Raw genomic sequence first — 21,918 nt, forward strand, 5'->3', positions numbered from 1 at the left:
TGCACAAGAATGAGAGCTTCTATTTATTTTATATATTATGTACATAGGGTTTCTTGAGTGGGTAGTCTCAACCTTGGTTTCTTTCAAGTTTGATCATTCATTCTTTTATGTGTCCTTTTCCTTTGTGGCATGGATTTTCTCGACTGATAGACTTACCTGCAAATATACATGTTATTTGGGGTTCTTATGCATACAATAATAGAATATTAAAAAATTACAATTGTGACTCCAAGAGATCTTATAGCTTCCATGAGAGCGAGCTCGATTCTCGCTTCTCTATAACAATACATTCCAGTAGGATATAATAAATCTAATTGAGATATATTGCATGCGAATTCTCGATACCTGTAACAATCATTTGAAATTTTGAATTTTTTTTGCAATGACTTTTGGCACCTTCTTGAACTTCCAACTAGCTTTGCTTTGCGTCAAGTCTACTTCCTTTTATCGATTTGCCTCTATTGTCTTCTTGGACTTTGGCTTTGATCGCCTTTGATTAGGTATTGTAACTTGACTTTTGCAGCCTTCTCTGTTTGGAGTTGACACACTTTACATCCCATTGGATGGCCTTGATTCAATCTTTTGTAAGGTTTACCTAAGAAGATGGAAGCGAAGGACTCAACTTCCAAGGCACGCTTGTTGTACGATAAAAGTATTGGTAGTGTGACATGCTGAATATCTTGCATCGATCCAGTTGCAAGCAATCTCGATGCCAATTGTGATTCTCTAGTTGTACTCTCCAATGCTTGAAATGCGTTATGCAACATGTCCCTATGAGAGACGTGGGCACTTGGGGCCTTTGCACCCTAAGGTCCTTGCCTCGAACATGCATGTGGGGCCTTTACCCTAAGGCCTTTTCACAAAACATGGGGGCCAAGTGACGAGGAAGTGTTAGGCTCATGTGCTTTGGGTTTTAGCTGGGATTCATTTTTGTGATTTCATGGTGGTGGCATAATGCAGGCGCGGATCCTTAAGCAGGCTTTTTCCCCCCTGCGAAGATCCCTGTGCAGCAAGGCCCCGCAGGATGCTCCCCACAAAACGCTAGCAGAAAGGTGCACCAAGGAGCTGGAGGTCAGGAGAAGCAAGCTGGTCGCATGGGCCGCCCCTGTCGACTCCGAAGACGCTGCCTTTCAATTCCTGGATGAGGTACTATCGCTCAACCATTCCTCACAATTCTGCAATGCATGGATGCGACGAATCAGAATCAGCTGGCCGTACATAAAAATTTTGTGCAAGTGTAGTCACACGATCTGGCTGTGTCATGATCATGGTTGAACTTTGTGCAACATATACCCAACTGCTGCGGCTAAAGATTTTGCTGAATACTGCAGCAGCCCCCGGGAAAAAGAGTATCTTTCATACCCACAGTCATCAACTATCAGAGCAACTATAAAAATTATCGATTGTGAAGGAATTCTACAATCCCACCCATATTGGCTTACTGGTGTATCATTGTGGAGTTGCCTTTGATTGTGTAAAGATCCGACTAATAGGCATACAAGATCTTGTGGTTATCTAAGGACCACAGCCTAGATATCTTCAATGGCGGCACAATTCTGTAAGCCTGTCTTATTTCATACTGGTCATCTCCTGATTGTGAGTTCTGTTAGAGTTTGAGGGAGACTGAGGAGCTGACTGTTTCCAGCCCTTGCATTAGTGGGCATTTCATTTTTAGACAGTTTTTGAGTGTGTGCACACTGGCTGCCCCTTATCCAGGTCAGTGCATTCAGTTTTCACGCTGCCCAGGCCTGCATTCACACATGTGGGGCTGGCAATTGGGTTTGAAGCAGGCAGCCACATTAGTTGCAGTCACCCTCTATGCAATCAGCACATTTTTGGGGCAATTGGCCTATTTTGCGAGCAGTTGGCCCGTTGAGGGCAGGTGGCCAGTTTAGGGCGCTTCCCCTATTTGAAGCCGCCTCCCCACCTTGGGCCCAACCCCAACATTTGGTAGCATTCAGTTTTCCGGGTTCAGCACACGCTCTCCATTGTAATAGAGGAGCTCTGATTGATTCCAGCCCAAGGTAACCATGAAATGTTTGACCTTGAAACGTTTCACCTTTGGGCAAGTCCCAAGCGAAACACCAAGTGAAACGATTGAATGATATATATTGCCAAGGGTTTTTGAAACGGGTTCTATAGGTTTTGTACAAGTTTCATAAAAAGTTAGAAATACATATATAAAAAAATATAAAGTTTTATATACATATATTGTATGATTCATGTGACGTAGAAACCATAGATTGACATTATTCATTATTCTATACAATGCAAATGAACATTCGACATAGCATTGATATTCACATACATCATAGTCCACTATCCATGCCCAATATCAACTTTAGCTGTAAAATGAGCCATTAATATATGCAATCATCATGGATAACAACTCAAAATAAAACTCTTGCAATCAATGCGAATATCCATGTCAACGTGTTAAGTAAATCCATTATAAATGATGATTATAAAAGTTCCAAGACATTTATAGTGTGGTGTTGGTGAAAGTTTAAAATAGGTGTTTCATACGTTTATGAAATGCTTAGGTATGAAACGAGTTTCCTAACCTTACGAAATAGGTTTCTTGGCAACTATGCTCGGTGCAAGGACAATCCACATTGCATTTTTAGATGGTGCAAAATATTTCTTCCATTCTCTATGTTTATTTCAGCCTCGCCCTTTCATTCTCTGTTTGTGTTTGTGGTTTTTTTTCTATTGTGCACTCTCACAAATTCAAGTACCCTAACTTGTCATTTTTGCACTCATTGATAAGTTGACATAATTAACCAAGATAAAACACACATATCTACAAAGTCCTATATAGTCATTTCAAGTCTTGTTGAAGTCCCTTGATAAGCATACATCTTTACCTTGAACCTTCAGTTCTAGAAACAAGATATTGTTGTTAAATTGCACACTTTGATTTGCTTGATCCATCATTTTAGTAAATATCTATCTTCTTCATTACTTATTAACCAAAAATCATTACGGATAATCCCTTCATTAAGAGGATCTCCCAATCCTTGAGAGAAAGAGGAATTAGGTTGAATAGAACTAGAAATATATGTGTTTATGCTTGATATTGGAGTACAAACGAATGATGGAAGTGGTATATAGTTAGTGCTTATTTCCACTTATGGATGGCTAGTCAGTGGTGGAGATTCTTTCTTGCATGGTCATTAGTTCTATGCATCGAATCTAAAGGAGAAAACTCAGTCTTACCTTCAATGTATTGAACACTATGCATAAGGATGAGATCATACTCCGTAGTTGAAATTTATATGGTCGGTGGACTCCATGACAGTTTGAAGTGTTTGTAGCCATGTTAGATCTATCAATGGTGGCAAGCTGAGAGGCCCACTCTTGATTGTTTTCAGACCTATTTAGTTGTAGAGATTGAAGCGGTGTAGAAGTGTTTGAGTTATAAGATCCTTTTGTTATTCCTGCTTCTGTTGGATGAGCTTTCCGATCAAAGTCCTAGATATCTCAAAGAGAACTTGGCTCTGATACGATGTGAAGAAATGCTTTGAATATAGAAAATAAAAACCAATCGTAGGACAAAACACAAATTGATAGAACACAATTAGGGTTAGGGTAACGCAGAGACAATAAACACACAGAATATTGAATTGTCTACTTAAAATATAGTGCTCATGCAACAAATACACTATGCAGTGAATGAATACTGAACCTTGAACTCAGGTCTGAAGGACCAAGGCAGAGGTTGTGGTGGTTGATGTGTAATGGAGGTTCAATGTTAGGCAATGGCAATGGCGGAGAGAGAGAGAGACTGTGTGAGCAACAATAGAGAGCGTGATGTATAATGTGTGGGTACTAAAAGATGTACCACTCTTAGGTTTTTGTAATAGTTATATGTAAGGTAATAAAGTACAAGTGCTAAGGCTGTGTTCACACCCAAGCACGCTTAAAAGGCACGGTTGCCCTTTATTCCCAACAACCTGTTAGAGATTGTCATCTCTTGGATAGGCATTTCCTGTCAATTGTGCATGTGGGCAGTTCTGTACAATCCCCAAGTGTGCCATGTGGCAATGTTGGTCTGATCGCCACGTCAGTAGGGAGTCGGATAATTTTTTAAATTTTTTCTGGTTGGACAATATAGTTGGCTGCATTAAATGCATCTAACACATAGTTTTATCATTTTTCCTCAGGCTATTTATTACTTGTTTTCTGCACACAGTTGCACACATTTTGATCACAGGTTTCTAGATTGCTGATCGTGGAGACTGCTGCATATACTTAGAGGTTCACAGCTCGTGAGATCTTCGAGGTGGAGATATATGCAGACACACACTCTGTATCCATGTACATATTTGCTTCCTTATACAACATTTTCATTGCAGATTTTCAATGTTCCACTGTCTCTTTCTTTCTCTTCTCTTTGTTCACTCTCAATCTTGGTCATGTGCTTCTGCACAGCTTCACTTTGACATGGTATTAGAGCTTAGGTTGCTAAGCTTGGCACTAGGACCTCAACCAAGGTATGGCTTGAGGGGGGGTGTTGGAAATGCAATCCACACTGGCTAGAGAAAACTAGCTTACTATCGGTGCAATGGCAATGAGTTGAGACTAGGTTTGAATCCTAGGCCAAACGGAGGAAGATTTCCATAATTGGATAGACTAGAGGTCATCCATCACCTTAAGGTTTTGGGGGCTAGGTGGCTAGTCCAATTATGGGAAACTTCCGGTTACGCGTGTAGTGGCGTGAACAATATTAGGATGGGTGACCTCTCAAGAAGGGGAGATACAAGGGTCCCCACCCAGTTTCTAACTTGGTATCAGAGCATTGAAGGATTGACTAAGGATGGACATACCCGAAGAGGAGATTTCAAGGTGACACAAGGCTATGTTTTCAGCATTCAAGGGCAAGCAGGAGGGTTGCGCATGAGAACAAGGCTGAGGCGAGCATGGGTGTGTTGGGATGTAAAGGTCCTTTATTCACCTTCATGTATTGTACACGTGTATCATTATGTTGTACATGTGAATGCACCCTTATGTGCCCTAAGTATAAATACATTTCATTCTTTGTGTACCAACACACATTGTTGGTACACCCAAATCAGATCGTACTCTCTCTGTCGCTCTCACTCACCCGCACACTTCTGTTGCAAATCTTCACGCTTCCTCTATCCTCGCACTCACAACAACTGGTATCAAAGCCACAATGGTTCACGCAGGCCACATGCATTAGTTGCCAGTTGCAAGCTCAACAGGCGAGAAGCTGTCGACTAGGCTGCAGACAAAATAGGCGGACCGAGGTGACTCCTGTTGTCAACACGCAAGAGTGTGACTAGTAGGTGAGTAAACTGGTGACGTAGCATTCGTTGTAACCAACGTGCGTGGCAGACTGCTCGTGATCCGCTTTAGGCAATGTGAGGTGGGCTTCAGATCAGCGGGCGACGTGGGCTCCAGGCTAGTGGGAGACGCAGGCTTCAGACGAGTGGGGCGACTGTTTCTGGTCATGTGTCGCGTGACGAGCCGTTAGGACGGGTAGGTGAAAGGTCACGTCAATGACGAACTGACACGACGGGACGGGTAGGTCAATGGTGCCCCTCCCCCCCTTTTTTTTCAATCAGAAATTTCAGCTCATTTTTATTTCTCCCCTTTCGTGCATTCACATGTATAAGCACATATCATAAATGTGTGCAAATTTGCTTCTCGAATTTTGGGGCTTTTCCCAGATTTGATATCGTTTATGCTTGATAGTGACATTTTTGTTAGAAATTGCAGACATTGTGCATGTTGACCTCAGTTAAATTGGGGATTTTACCAATTTTGTTGGAATTTTGCTCATCGGAGTAAAATTTCTTGACATTGGACCTGGAAAAATTGGGGCTTTTCATGTATTGATGAAATTTTGCTCAGCTCGGTGAGATTGGCTGATATTTCGGCACTATTGGACCTGGAAATTTGGGATTTTGTGCAGGTTTTGGTAAATTTCTGCAGTATTTACCCATGTGGTGGCTGGTTTATGTAAAAACAGCAAAGGTTTATTGCTGGTTGGGCAAGAACAGTAGTGTATTTGCCGGTTTAGCTTGTGCTCTTGTAGTTCAGTGCATTTACACTTGTCTTTGTTAGAGATCATAGCTTGTTTGGAGGGCAGCTGCACAGTCGGACTGCCACGTGGCAGTCCGACTGCCTGCAGCCCAGTCGGCTGCATTTAATGCAGCCGACCTATTTCTTGGCTGCGCCCTATTTCTGGCGCCCTATTTCCTGGCAGATTTCGGCTATTTATAGTCGACACTTTCAGCAGTCTGTACACACTTCTCTGACGCAGATTACAGACCGGTGACGCGCAGTTTCTGTCTCTGTTCACAGATTTCAGACAGCAGACAGTGCAGACTGCAGCAGACTTCGAGGTGGACAGCAGGTTGCATCGTCCAGGTGGAGACACGCAGTCCAGCGCACTGCGCCCGTGTATATCTTTGTATTCAGCATTCTTTATACAGCAGATCTTCATCGTCCACTGTCTCTTTCTCTCCCTTCTCTCTCTGCGTTCTCTCTCTCTCAATCCTACGCTTCCGCACCGCTGCACTTTGACATGGTATCAGAGCAGTGTTTGAGGGCTGACTGAGCGCAGAATCAACCTGAAGGGGAGTGTCCATCGCTACACAAATTTGCGTTTTTTGCGTTTAAGGGCAGACAGGAGAGCTACGCCTTGGAACAAGGCTGAAACGAGTGTGGGCGCACAGGAAAGGAGTACAGGTGGTGGATTTGCTGCTGTTTATTGCTGTTTGACACGGAGGAAGTTTGAGTTTTCAGCCTACAAGTGCAGGTTTTGCTTTTTCATCGCCTCCGGCGGGTGAAGAAGGTTCAGGACGCGGAAGAGCCTTAGCAGGCTGAGTTTTCCCAGTCAGAGGGGGCTGCTTTTGCGTTTGTGAAGGCATTGCAGGTGAAGATGTCTACAGAGATTGACTTGGAGTTCCAAGCGATTATGGATTGGAAGGTGCCTGTCTTACCGGCTCTTCCTACAGATCAGAAGCTCGACGGCGACAACTACCGCATTTGGCGCGTCATGATGTTGGTCATTCTTGAGTCCTATGATTTGGCGGAGTTGGTACAGGAGGAGATTGACCGGCCCTCGGTAAGAGATGAGTCCAAATTCTCTTCCAATGCTCGTGCGGAGTTGGCCAAGGCCCAGTCTCATTGGGACAAACTGAATGCGAGGATTCGATCCTTTCTCTTTCTATCATGCACTACAGCCGTGACCGCTCACATCGAGCACTTGACGGTGGCTCGGGAGATATGGCTGGAGCTTGATCAGATGTACAATCGGATGACCCTAATGAAGAGGGTTTCTTTGGAGGTACAGATGCGGACCTTGTCCGTAAATAAGTCTTCTTTGCTACGGGAACACATTAACAAGCTAAGGCAGCTACAGATGCAGGTTCAGAATGCGGGGAAGCCGATTTCCTCCGAAGACATGGCGATCACACTACTGTCCCAGTTGCCGCCACGATTCGGTACATTTTACTCTGTCCTCATTGCTTCTGGGCGAGAGTCTACTCTTCGGTGGGAAGAGTTGGTTCCTATGGTCTTGGACCAAGAGGAATAGTTAAAGGGACAGAATGCTTCCAAGACGGAGGCGCTGACAGGTCAAGTCTCTCAGAAGAAGGGGAAGGACCAAAAGAAGAAGAAGGGGGATAACAAGTCCAAGAAGGACAAGGAGAAGGACAAGGACAAAGACTCCACATGCCATATTTGTGGAAAGACTGGCCATTGGAAGAAGGATTGCCCTGACAAAGACACGAAGGACACCAAGAAGAAGGAAACCAAGGATTCTGGAGCAGTGGTTGCACCCTCATCAGCTGCATTTCTACATCTAGCTGTCATTGAGGACGCTTCACCGAATGCTTCTGATGCTGCGATGACGGCCCCCCAGGCTCGAGAGTGGATTGTTGATAGTGGTGCCTCACGGCACATGACTCCTTCATCAGATGGTGTTGCCCAGTTGCGACCTTCGCGTGGGCAGATTCTCATTGGCGACAGCTCTTCAGTTTCTGTTGCAGGTCGGGGTAAGATGCAGCTTATTCCGGATGGACAAGGTGGTACCCATACCTCAGAGGTTTTGCATGTACCAGGACTAGGGTACCATCTCCTTTCAGTTCATAAGATTTGCTCCCTTGGTCTTCTGGTGGAGTTTGACAGTACTACAGTGCGAGTCCTTGATCGTGAATCGAGGAAGGTTCTATCATCTGGATATGAGGAGAACGGCATTTACAAACTGAAGTCTTCCACCGCCCTCTCTACTCTTCTTCTTACCTCACAGTCACAGTCAGAGTTATGGCATGCTAGGTTTGGTCACCTGAACTATGACTATCTTCGGAGGGCGTCACGAGGACAGCTTGTTCAAGGGTTGCCGGATATAGTGGTGAGCCAGCAGCCATGTGTCTCCTGCATACGGGGGAAGCAGCATAGGGATGCCATTCCCCACACAGCTTCGCGGCGGTCTACTTCACCGATGGAGCTAGTATCTACGGATCTATGTGGCCCTATGAGGAATGAGTCCCTTCGTGGGAGCTCGTACTTCATGCTGATCGTGGATGACTATAGCAGGATGACATGGGCCTACTTTTTGGCACTAAAGTCAGAAGCTTTCTCGCACTTCAAGGATTGGCTTCTCTTTGAGGAGAACCGATCAGGCCGGAAGTTGAAGACCTTGCGATCCGACAAGGGAGGTGAATTTGTGTCTAATGAGTTTGCTCGGTTTTGTGCAGATAGAGGAATTCACCAGGAGTTTGCCAATACCAATACTCCTCAAGAAAATGGTATTCTTGAACGGAAGAACCGCAGTGTGATCGAGATGGCGCGCACCATGATGGAGCACCGACAGACCTCTCAGGTTCTGTGGGCCGAGGCTGTGGCTACTGCAGTCCACATACTTAATCGATCCCCTACTTCGGCCGTGGAAGGGATGACTCCATTTGAGGCTTATTTTGGGACGAAGCCAGATGTTTCTTACTTTCGGGTCTTTGGGTGTGATGCCTATGTTCACATTCCCAAGGCTCACCGTGATAAATTTGAAGCGGCTTCTCGAAAACAGGTATTTGTTGGCTACAGCTCCCAGTCCCAAGGCTACCGACTGTATGATCCCGTCGAGCGGGATGTGTACACTAGCCGTGATGTGCGGTTTGTGGAGGTTCCGGCTACTTCAACGGGTGAGGAGCATCCCATTCTTGGAGATCCAGGGGAGAGTTGGGCTCCTTCTACAGTTTCACTGGAGCCCGTGCCTTTTGATTATGATTCTGTTTCTGACACAGAGTCTACTGTTCCACTGGACCTCTCTGAGGAGTTACCACCGGTGGATATTCCAGAGTCTTCTGCTGATGGAGAACGACGAGGGGAGGTTCGGCCTCCTCCTCGCTGGGCTCGTGACACACTCCGTGATTCAGGGATCGAGGGGGTTCCTGAGGAGTGGGGACCGTAGGATGGTCCGCGGCGGTCACGGAGGCACCAGCCGCATTTTTCGGAGCTTGTTTGCTCCAACTATTGTTTGATGACCCGTGTTATGCAGGATCGAGAGCCCACCTCCGTGAAGGAGGCTTTACAGTCACTTGTGCCACGCCCCTCGAAGAAGAAGGTGATTGGAGTCAAGTGGGTCTTCAAGACCAAATACCTCAGTGATGGTACTTTGGATAAGCACAAGGCTCGCCTTGTTGCTAAAGGTTTTGCACAGCGCCCAGGGATTGACTGTCATGACACTTTTGCCCCCACAGCTCGTATGGCAACCATTAGAGCTGTTCTTGCTTTAGCTGGCCATAGGAGATGGCCTGTTTATCAGTTGGATGTGAAGTCGGCCTTCCTGAATGGTGATTTGAAGGAGGAGATCTATGTTGAGCAGCCTCCTGGCTTTGGTTCTTCAGATGGGAAAGTCTACAGGTTGAAGAAGGCCTTGTATGGCCTCAAGCAGGCACCGCGAGCTTGGAACGAGAAGATTGATTCGTTCCTCCAGTCTCAGTTGGGATATCGGCGGTCCAAGGCCGATCCGCAGCTGTATGTACACACTTCCGAGGCTGGTTGTGTGCTGTTTGTTTTATATGTTGATGATTTGATTGTCACAGGTGATGCTGCACAGCAGGTCCAGGAGACAAAGTCAGCTTTACATCGGACGTTCGAGATGACGGATTTGGGTCTCCTCCATTTCTTTTTGGGCCATGAGATTTATCAGTCTCAGAGGGGGATCTTTCTCTCCCAACAGAGATATGTACAGGAGCTCTTGGTGTCTTTTGAGATGGAAGACTGTCGGGCCCTCTCTACTCCTATGGATCCGAACTGGAAGGCCACTTCCCATTCAGCTTCTCCTTTGGCGGATGCGTCCCGCTATCGACAGTTGATTGGGTCTTTGATTTGGCTTCTCAACACGAGGGTTGATCTATGTTTTGCTGTTGGGCTCTTGGCAGGGTTCATGAGTGAACCTAAGACGGTGCATTGGCAGGCTGCTCAGAGGATACTTCGGTATCTTAGGGGGACGTCTGATTTAGGGATTCATTACCCCGCAGGGACAGATGGGTCAGATCTTGTACTTGCAGGTTGGAGCGACTCGGATTGGGCCGGTGACGTGGACCACAGGCGGTCTACTACAAGTTACTGCTTTACTTTGGGTGCAGGTGTTATTTCATGGAGTAGCAAGAAGCAGCCCACGGTAGCCCTTTCGTCTACTGAGGCGGAGTATCGGGCCGCGTCTTCCACCACATGCGAGGTTGTGTGGCTTCGGAGATTGTTGGAGGAGCTTGGGTGCCCCCAGACTCGTTCTACATTGCTGCGATGTGACAATGAAAGTTGCATTGCCTTGGCAAGGAACCTTGTTTTTCATGCCCGGACGAAGCACATTGAGATCCAGTACCACTTCATCCGAGAAAAGCTTCTGGATGAGACCATCACTGTGGAGTATTGCAAGACGGAGGACAATCTTGCGGATTTGTTTACGAAGGCGCTTCCTCAGGCTCTACTTCGGCGACATTCCAGATCCCTCAGGCTTCTGCCCTGTCCAGGCTCTGAGAGGGGGTGTTAGAGATCATAGCCTGTTTGGAGGGCAGCTGCACAGTCGGACTGTGCAGTCGACTGCCTGCAGCCCAGTCGGCTGCATTTAATGCAGCTGACCTATTTCCTGGCTGCGCCCTATTTCTGGCGCCCTATTTCTTGGCAGATTTCGGCTATTTATAGTCGACACTTTCAGCAGTCTGTACACACTTCTCTGACGCAGATTACAGACTGGTGACGCGCAGTTTCTGTCTCTGTTCACAGATTTCAGACAGCAGACAGTGCAGACTGCAGCAGACTTCGAGGTGGACAGCAGGTTGCATCGTCGAGGTGGAGACACGCAGTCCAGCGCACTGCGCCCGTGTATATTTTTGTATTCAGCATTCTTTATACAGTAGATCTTCATCGTCCACTGTCTCTTTCTCTCCCTTCTCTCTCTGCGTTCTCTCTCTCTCAGTCCTACGCTTCCGCACCGCTGCACTCTGACAGTCTTTGTGATAATAATGGCTGGAACTTCTTCCAGCTCTGACATTAAGAGAGAGTTTGATGGAAATCAAACGGTTTGATGGTCAGGGTTTTGACCTTTGGAAAGACCATATGCAGGGCATATTGTTCTTAAAGGATTGTGAGGATGCTTTGCAGGAAGATAAACCCGCACAAATGTGTGATGCAAATTGGGCCAAAGTCAACAAAAAGGCTGTGGCTTATATAAAGATGGGTGCCGCTGATGACATTTGGACAGACATTAAGGGCTTAGATACTGGTCATGCAATATGGGAGAAGTTGAAAACTACCTATGAGATCACCACACGAGTTAATCAAGTGCATTTAATGTGCAAGTTGGTGAATATGCGGATGGATGAGTCCAAGCCTACAGCTGAGCACTTGAGTGCATTTACTGGGATGCTAATTTGGATTTTGATGATAAGTTGAGGGCGATCTTTCTGATCATGACACTACCTGAATCCTGGGAGACCTTGGTAGTTTCTCTTAGTAATAAGCCCAATCTCTCATATGATGGTGTGAGGGGTTCAATCTTGAATGAAGAAATTAGACGTAAGTCTAGTGGAGAAAGCAGCAACTCAGCTTACAATGTTAGAGGCAAGGCTGAAACGGAAAATGCAAATGTTGGACAAAGAAGAAGAAGCAAGAGCAAAGGTAAGGAAAAGAGTGATGTTACTTGGTATTAATGTGGTCGAAAGGGCCACAAGAAGCTTGATTGCAGGTACTACAAGAAGGAACAAGAGAGAAAGAAGAATGCAGGAGACAAAAAGAAGAAAGAGGATAAGACAGATGCATCTGAGGCAGCCAAAGGCAAGGAAAAGGGCAATGTGGCCTCCGGTGTAGTCATAGAGGAGCTCTTGGATGCAGAGGCTGATGTATTATGGAGTAGATTATGATGCCCTTGTATGCCACATGCATGATATGTAGATTACCAAGGCTGATGTGATTGATGCACTTTTGTCAGTTGATGATGGTGTCACTCAGACTTGGATTGTAGACTTTGGTGCCTCTTTCCATGTAACTCCTTGCTTGGAGTGTTTTGCAATGTTCAATGCAGGTACTTATTGAAAAGTATATCTTGGAAATAACCATGCTTGCAATATTGATGGGATAGGCATTGTACACTTGTCTTTGGATAATGGGCAAGAGCTTGTGTTAAAAGATGTTAGATATGTGCATGGCATCAAGAAGAGTTTACTATCTGTTGGACAGCTTGACTTGCATGGTTACACTAGACTGTTTGGTGGTGGTTTGTGGAAATTGAAAAAGGGTTCCATGCTGATTGCAAAAGGAACCAAGAAGGGCACTTTGTATTTTCTGCACTGTAAAGCTTTGAATGGCAAGTTTTTTGCAGTTGCTGAAATTGGCTGTCATTTGGAGTTGTGGCACAAGAGATTAGGCCATATGAGCTAGAAAGGACTTGATGTCCTTATCTCTTTGAAGAGGGTTGACGGAAAAGGCTCTAAGCTTGATTTCCTTTTACTCTGGTGTCTCTTGTGATTTCAATGTCTTGGACTTAGTGCATTTTGATGCATGTAGTATGCCCATGAAATCGTTGGGTGGTGCTGCATATTTTGTCTCTTTTATTGATGATTGTTCCAGGAAGATTTAGGTTTATCTGTTGAAAAAGAAAAGTGAAGTGTTTGTTGTTTTTAAAACTTTTCATGCATTTGTGACCACTTAGACAGGTAGAAAGCTGAAATGCTTGAGAATTGATAATGGGGGTGAGTTCACATCTACTGAGTTGAAGTCTTTTTGTGACTTGCATGGAATCAAGAGGGAGCTTACAGCTCGTTATAGCCCTTCTTCAAATGGTGTGGCTGAAAGATACAATAGGACTTTATGTGAGAGAGTGAGGTGCATGCTGTCCACTGCTAATCTCCCTCATGAATTTTGGGGGGAGGCACTTAAAATTGCAGTTCACATTTGCAACCGCTCTCCAAACAGGTCCTTAAATAATGGCATCCCCAAGGAGGTTTAGTCGGCAAATCGGCCTCATATGACCATCTATGGATATTCGGTTGTAATGCTTTTGTGCATGTTAGAGAGGAGCTGAGAAGTAAACTTGACTCGAAATCCACGAAAGGCATTTTCATGGGCTATGCTGATGAGGGTGAATTTGGCTATAGAGTGTGGTTACCACAGTTCAAGAAAATTGTTCGCAGCCGTAATGTTGTGTTTAATCAGGCAAAGTTGCTGAAAGTACTTTAGCCTCTGATGAAGATATGAAAAAGGCCAAATTTCAGAATTTGCAGCCACTTATTACTTCAAATGATGAGCCTCATGATGCTGTACCACAGGCTGAAACTGATGATCAGCCAGTTATTTTTGAGCCAGATGATGATGGACGGCAAATAGAAGCACAAGCAGGTCATGGACAACAAGATAGGCTTGCTGATTATGAAAATGCAAGTGCTGGAAATGGAAATGAAGGTGCTGTACAGCATGAACAACATGCTGAAAATGGCTTACAGCAGCCAATAAATGCTGAAAATAACATGCCTCTAGATGTAGACCCGATTCTTGAGAATGTAGATCATTGGGTACATAGGTCTATATGTTTAAGAAGGCAACCACATAGGTATGACCCCTCTTTGCACTATGTGATGGTGTCTATATGTTTAAGAAGGCAACCACATAGGTATGACCCCTCTTTGCACTATGTGATGGTTATAGATGAGGGTGAGCCTTTTATATATAAATAGGTCAAGTGATGCAAATTCAGCAGTAAGTGGGAGCTAGCTATGCAGGAAGAGATTAAATCTCTATATGCTAATGATACTTGGGATCTTGTGTCATTGCCCAAAGAAAGAAAGCCTCTTCCAAACAAATGGATTTACAAAGTAAACACAGTTGATGGGAAACCCATGTACAAGGCAAGACTGGTTGCCAAAGGGTATGCACAGAAGGAAGGGATTGACTTCCAAGAGGTCTTCTTACTTGTTGTGAAGATGACCACTCTACGTGCGCTTTTTGCTCTCATTGCTGTATAATGTATTGGATTTAGAGTTGTACCAAATGGATGTGAAAACAACTTTTCTGCATGGTGTCACTGATGAGGAGATATAGATGAAACATCGCGAGGACTTTGTAGTTCCTGGAAAAGAGCAGTTGGTGTGTAAACTAAAACGCAACTTGTATGGGCTGAAGCAAGCACCACGACAGTGGTACAAAAAGTTTGAGACTTTTATGCTCTCTCATGGGTTTACACACAGCCATGCAGATCTTTGTTTGTACATGAAAAAGGATACAGATGGCAACCCCATCATACTTGTTTTGTATGTGGGTGATATGTTGCTAGCTGGGAAAAGAAAGACTAGCTTGGATGCTCTCAAAGATCAGCTGAAATCAACTTTCTCCATGAAAGATTTGGGGAATACAGAGCATATATTGGGCATGAGGATTCGCAGGGATAGAATTCATTCACTACATAGTGTGTTTACTGCATGAGCATTGTATATTCAATAGTCATATAATTTCATTCATTCTCTATGTTCATTGTCTCCAAGTTATCCTAACGCTAACTGTGCTCTTCTATCAGTCTATGCTTTGTCGTACGGTGTTATTTGTGTGTTTGTATTAGGGTATTTCTTCAGATGGTATTAGAGCCGAGTTCTCTGAGAGAAACTTAGGCCTTAATCTAAGCTCTACACAAGAAGCAGGAACTATAGAAGGGCAGATGACTTTGAACACTACTTCCGCACCACTCACATTTGAGCTAAATCCATTGAGGAATGAGTCGGAGTGGGCTTTACAGCTTGCTTCACAAGCTCCCAATATGCACGAATAGACATTGGACTACGATGGAGTTCCACGACCTTACGAGATTACTATAGTTGAATACGATCTCATTTTAATGCATAGAGCCTAGCAACAGATAGAAGGTAAGTTTGAATATTACCTTTTAGATTTGATGCATTGATCTACTGACCATGCAGGAAGGGTGGAATCTCTACTTAGAACTGGCCATCTGCAAGGGGAAACTAACATAGAGTACACTTTATTGCCTTTATACTTATTCTCTTCAATGCCATGTATGTCTACCATTTCAGATTCTGTTAATGATGATTTCCCTTCTCCTATTGGTATGGATGATTTTTATGATGAAGGATGTATGCAAAACAATTTTTGGTTTATGAGTAATGAGGAAGACAGATATTTCTTTATGAACTAAAGACTAGGTAAGCATTTGAAACAAGAAATTGTGAGTACTCTTTCATATTCTTTTCCTTCAAACAATTTTTTTTTCAAAGATTAAAATGAAGTAGGTGCATTATCATTATCATTATTTCAATTTAATGCATTTAATGGACAAAAGGAACCCACATTATTTTCCACATCTACATCTATCACAAATCCATTTAATCTTCCTCTCATCCCATCCTCTTATTCTGTTGCCACATCCTTTCAGCCTCTCACGTAGGATCACATGTGTTTTTCTTTACCACATTGGGGGGTTCTTCAAACTTAGGCACAACCGTTAGGACATCATCTCTTCTTCAGCTAGGTGGCGTTCCAACTTTTCTTCATACACTTTTGGGATCATTGCAGCTTGGGTATTTTCCCCAGTCTCTCTCGAATGTGGATCAATTGGTGCCACAATTTGCCTCCATGGCATTACCTAGTGGACCCTTTGGTCATTATGCTGTGTCCCAGCCGACATATGGACAAGGCTTATGTGTTCCAGTGCCTCCACCTCTACCGGCACCTTATAAAAACATTCATGTTCCAGTGTCTCCGCATCAATCGGCACTCATTGGATACTCACAGTCTATTTTTGCTTACCTACCTCTTCCCCCTTCCCCTTCTTATCAGACATCTCCTCTACCACCACCACCACCACCACCACCACCACCACCACCACCACCATCTTATTCTCCACATCTATCTTACGCCACATTCCCGACACCTTATGGTTCTACTTCATCTTGTGCTAATCATGCATTCAATGACAAGACTTGTTTTAATGGATTAAACTTTACAACTTGGTCGAACTTGATGAGACATGTCCTTGACTTAGAACCTATGGGATCTTGTGCAAGGGTTGGAGCCCCAACTTGATCCTGTGCTTGTTCCATACGAGATTGTCCGCTCATGGAAGGCTAGGAACGGCTCTGCTATTATTGAGCTAATGCAGGGCTTATTGTTTGAGTTTCATGGAAGGCTAGGAATAACTCCGCTATTGTCAAGCTGTTCGCTCATGCAAGGCTAGGAATGGCTCCGCTATTGTCAAGCTGATGCATGGCTTATTGTTTGAGTTTCATTCTCAGCTTCAGTATTTTGTCTTAGTGTCAGAGCGATGAGCACTCTTGACTGACCGCTATGCGGCTTGGGATAGGACTAGTTGAATAAATCTTGACCATGAGCTTCAAAACTTCAAAATCTCTGACTCCAATGACTTGAAAGTCAAGTTGGCTGAGTATCGGTGTCTCCTTGCCGAATTCTCCACTACAAGGACTCCTAAGTCCTTTGACAAATAAGTCACATTGTTACTTAAGAAGTGGGCGTGTAAATACTTCAATTTTATGCATCAAGTGGTTTCTTTACTCAATTTACCCACATTCTATGAATTTGAATGTAAGCTATTACGTTATGCACGGTTGTTCGATCACTTTCATATGAATAATCCCTTAGAGGGGGCTCTTGTTACTCATTTTTAGAAGGGGCAACAAGAGAAGGGTAAATCAAATCAAAATCAAAATCAAAATCAAAATCGAGCAAGGGAATCACAAGGAAACTCCTAGTCACAACTCAAACCCGAGTGGCAGAATGTACCTAAGAAGAATAGGTATTGTCAACGTTGTCAAAAGGCTGGTCATTTTGATGAGAACGAGTATCGATCAAAGGCAAGAGGCACAACACCAAAACCCAAGTCATAGACCCTCGTCCCTCAGTGGAGTAACCTCATCAGGGGAGGCAGAGTGATGGTAAGCGGTAGTCAAAGACTTACATTGCCACCGGTCAGCCATCTCAGTTGGCAACGTTCTCAACTCCAGAGGGCTTGTCTGACTGGTCTACAGAGGTCTACATCGTCTCCATAGAGACATTTGATGCGAGTCTTATCCACATCTGCCTCCCGATGAGGTTATGCAGAGGCCCACTCATCACAGTCGAGCCCATCAGCACCTGTTTGGATTTTGGATAGTGGAGCTACATATCACATGACTTCTATAGAGGACATCTTCCGTACCCAAGCCCCTGAAGTCGGGTGGGTCCGGGTAGGAAACAACTCCTCAGTCAAGATCTAGGCTCAAGGTTGCGTCAGTTTCGTCATTCACAAGGGTTCAGATCTGGCTTTGCTGGACAATGTATACTATGTCCCTCAGCTTGGGGTGAACTTGTTATCTGTTCAGCAGCTTTACTGGTTGGGGTGAGTAATTTTCTTTATAGCGACCATAGTTGAGATCCTTGACTCTTAGACTGGTTTCGCGGTGAGGCACAGCCTGATGGCCTATACAACATGACTCATTTTCTTACTGAGTTGACAGCCAAGGACTTTGTGTTTCATAGCTTCTAAGCATTAGCTACATCTTGGGAGCTTACGAACAATGAACGTCTTTGGCATTTCTGCCTAGGGTATCTTGGCTATGACTCTTTATGAGTTGTCTCGCTGTGAGATGGTTGAGGGCCTTCCTCACGTGAAGCTAGCTCGAGATGTCTATAGAGCATGTCAACTCGGGAAGCAGTACCATATCCCGTGCCCTTAGAAGTCTACATATAGAGCTGAGGCAGCTCTTAGATAACGGCGCACTGTACTTCTTTTTGATAGTGGATGATCATTCGAGATACATGTGTGTGTACTTTCTCAAGCATAAGTTCGATGCTTTCACATATTTCTTTGCTTGGGTGTTGTTGGTTCATAATCAGATGAGTCATCATGGTGATTACATGAAGAGTGATAGCGGTGGGTTCATCTCCCACGAGTTTTTCGAGTTTCTACAACAGCATGGCATCTCTTGCCAGCTCACCTCTACCAACTCCTCCTCTTAGAATGGAGTCATAGTGTCGGAACTAGACAATCATGGAAATGGCATGCTCTATGTTGTTCGCAATAGAGCTCCCTAAGCACCTTTGGATTGAGCTAACACTACAGTGTACATCCTCAACTGGTGCTCGACTGCGGCTCTTCCTTAGAAGACCCCGTACGAGGCATTCTTTGGCTCTAAGCCTGTCATATCCCACTTCAAAGTCTTTGGGTATCGTGCATACACACACGTGCGTGTGCTTTTTGATGATAAAATAGGAAAGCCCTTCGATGCGCATATCTATAGGTTTGTTGTGAGGAGCTTATTGGCGGTGCCTCACTTCCCTTGTGACTCTTCAACCATTGTCTAGTGTGACAACCACAGTGCCATTGCCCTTGCGGGCAATCCGATCATCACACCATGGACGCGGCATGTGAAAGTCCACTTTTACTTTTCTAGAGAGCAGGTTGAGCTAGGCACTATATCCGCCTAGAGTTTCTGCCTTCATCAGACAATTTTGTAGACATTTTGATCAAAGCGGTTAATTGGCCGATTCTTCAATACATTTTACCCAGGATTGGCTTGGATACACCCTTTTCTACTTCTTCAGACTGATGGGGAGAGGGTGCTTCTCTCTTGCTTTCCCTTTTAGTTTGAGACGGGACGGCTCCTTCTCTTGATAGTGACAGTGATGATGCTTACAGTTTTTAGACATTCATTCATTCATTCATTCTTTTGTATTGTATTTATGGACATTTGTAACTTCATCTGCATTGTTAGGATGATATGATTGTAAAATCACACTTGGGCAAGTGAACAATTCCCCTGCGAGGGCACTGTCCAAGTGGCATTGTTGCATTGCATTTTGCGTGAGCATGTCATCTTGTATGTCCCTTTGCATTACTCCATGCATTGGCATTCTGTTTATGTAAACATGCAACTGTGCGCATTTATGCCTCTTGGTCTTTTGGAGTGGTCGACTCTAGATCCACCATATTCGTGGTATTGCACATGGAAGTCTCCAAGGTAGTTCTTCCTAGCTTGCTTGCTTGCTTCATCTCTTTGCTACATTTGTGTCACCCACACCTTAGCCATTTTCCTTTTGCACCGACACCCAGTAATGGTAGGGATAGTATGCTTGTTTTGTGAAGGTCTTGGGTTCGGCCATCCCTCATTACTCTCTCGTTTGGGGCACCAATACTCAATAGGACGAAAACTGATTTGAAACCCTAACTTAATGTTAAATCTATCAAAACTACAAAGCCCTAAAAAAAAACAAAGTCCATTGCAGATTCCATCTGCCTTTGCAGGACTTGGTAGGCCATTGGGTAGCTGACGTACACCCTTTATCCAATGCCTTGGTCTCTCTGGAGTGATCACTTAGGCTCCTTTGGTAAGATAACCATCACCTTTGTAGTCTTAGTAGGCCACTGGGCAGTCGATGCGTATCCTTTGTCCAATGCTCTGGCTGCTTTAGGGTGGGATGCCTTGGGGTAAAAGATTAAAAAAAAAAAGGGCTTGGCTAGCCTACTTCTGGTGGCATTGTTGTTGGGCCTGAGAGGGGGTATTGAGCTAAAAATGCATTAGCTTCATTTAAAGAGCCCCAAAACATGCTTAATTAAGGAAGAAACCTTGTTTATATAAAAAGAAATGTGTTCCTTTAGAATGTCAGTATCCCATAAGCATAAACCCACTTGGGAGGGCTCAAACTTTCTATAAACAGGTATGTTGCCCTCTATTTAGTCCTGATCTCGTTTTTGGAGATTTCAGGTATTTTAGCTTGTTGCCCACACCTTGGACGTAGAGGATATCGCGGTCCAAGCTGGCCATTATTGTCAACAACAATCTGTCACCTGTTTCCAGTCTACCACACATTATGCAGAGTTGATTTCAGCATGCTTACTGCTGCTGCTGGTTTTTCCTGCGTTTTTAGTCTCTCTCTCTCTCTCTCTCTCTCTCTGTCTGCTCACCTGTGTTTTGTCTTTCTATCTCTTGCACTGCCGTCTACATTAGATTCAACTATCCTTGGTTGCGTTTACTGGTGTTCAACATTTAGACGCTGCCTTGCTGCGATTCGGGATCTGTTCGGAGTACGATACACTCTCTAGCTCATTACTTCTGCCCTGATCCTTGAGATACATAAGTTCAAGGTACAATATTCATTCACTGCATAGTGCGTTTGCTGCATGAGCATTGTATACTCAATAGTCATATCATTTCATTCATTCTTTGTGTTGCCCTAACCCTAACTGTTTTTTTCTATCAGTTTATGCTTTGTCGTATGGTGTTATTTGTGTTTCTATGTTAGGGTATTTCTTCATAGTTTCAGGCAATAATGGATCAGAAGGTGCCCGTGTTACTGGCTCGTCCATCAGATCAAAGGCTTGATGGTGAAAACTATCGGATGTGTTGTGTTATGATGCTTGCCATTTTGGAGTCTTGTGATTTGGCAGAGCTTGTCCTAGAGACTATCCATTGTCCTTCAAGAGAGACGAGTCCAAACTCTCTATAAGTGAATAAGTTGGAGTTGGCAAAGGCTTAGACACATTAGGACAAACTAAGTGCTCGCATCCACTCATTTTTATCTCTCATACACTACAGTTGTGATCTCCTATATAGAGCATTTGACAGTGGCTCGACAGATATGGTTGGAGCTTTTTGATCTGATGTATAATCGCATGACCGAAGCGATTTTCTTTGGTAGTGCAGATGAGGACCATGAGTGTCAACAAGTCATCTTCTATATGGGAGCATATCAACAAGCCGAGGTAGCTTTAGATGTAGGTGCAGAATGCAAGGAAGGTGATCACTTTTGAAGACATTGCGATAACTCTTCTTTCATAGTTACCGTCTCGTTTCAGTGGTTTTTATTTTGCCTTGGTTGCCTCATGACGATCGGAGACTCTTTGTTGGAAGGAGTTGGTTCCTATGGTCTTCGACCAAGAGGAGCAATTGAAAGGGACCGATGCTTCTAAATCGGAGGCATTGACACGTTAGTCCTCTTAGAAGAAGGGGAAGGACCAAAAGAAGAAGGACAATCAAAGGACAAGGAAAAGGAGTCCACTTGTCACATCTGTGGCAAGATCGGTCATTGGAAGAAGGATTGCCTCGACAAGGAGAAGAAGAAAAAGGAGAAATCTTCGAAGGATTTCGTAGCAGTGGCTGCTCCCTCATTAGTTGCTTACCTTGACTTGGAGATGGTCAAGGCATCAACCCTGAAGGCCTCTAATGCTGCATTGACGGCCCCACACACTTGGGAGTGGATTGTTGACAGTGGTGCATCCTAGCGCATGACTCCTTCTACAGCAGGTGTTGCTCATTTGCGGCCTTCATATGGGCAGATTCTCATTAGTGATAGTTCTTCTATTCCTATTCATGGACGGGATAACATGTATCTTATTCCAGATAGGCAAGGTGGTGCCCAAACATCTGAGGTGCTTTATGTGTTAGCCTT

General features: G+C 44.4%; 1 protein-coding gene across 2 annotated transcripts in view; it reads left to right on the plus strand.

Annotated features, from left to right (window-relative positions):
• Positions 1–848: 848 nt before the first annotated feature.
• LOC148033219 (uncharacterized) overlaps positions 849–21,918 on the plus strand; it is a 38,183-nt gene continuing 17,113 nt past the window's right edge. The window contains exon 1 of one of the 2 annotated variants that reach the window (XM_087681103.1): positions 849–1,146. In XM_087681103.1, coding sequence (XP_087537229.1) covers positions 955–1,146 — 192 coding nt within the window. In that variant the 5' untranslated portion in view covers positions 849–954. The remainder of the gene's footprint in view (positions 1,147–21,918) is intronic. The other variant, XM_087681104.1, reaches the window with a different exon arrangement.

This window comes from Lygodium microphyllum, chromosome 7 (genome assembly GCF_053477565.2).
Source record: "Lygodium microphyllum isolate KBCC chromosome 7, Lygodium_microphyllum_v1.1.10, whole genome shotgun sequence".
NCBI lineage: Eukaryota > Viridiplantae > Streptophyta > Polypodiopsida > Schizaeales > Lygodiaceae > Lygodium > Lygodium microphyllum.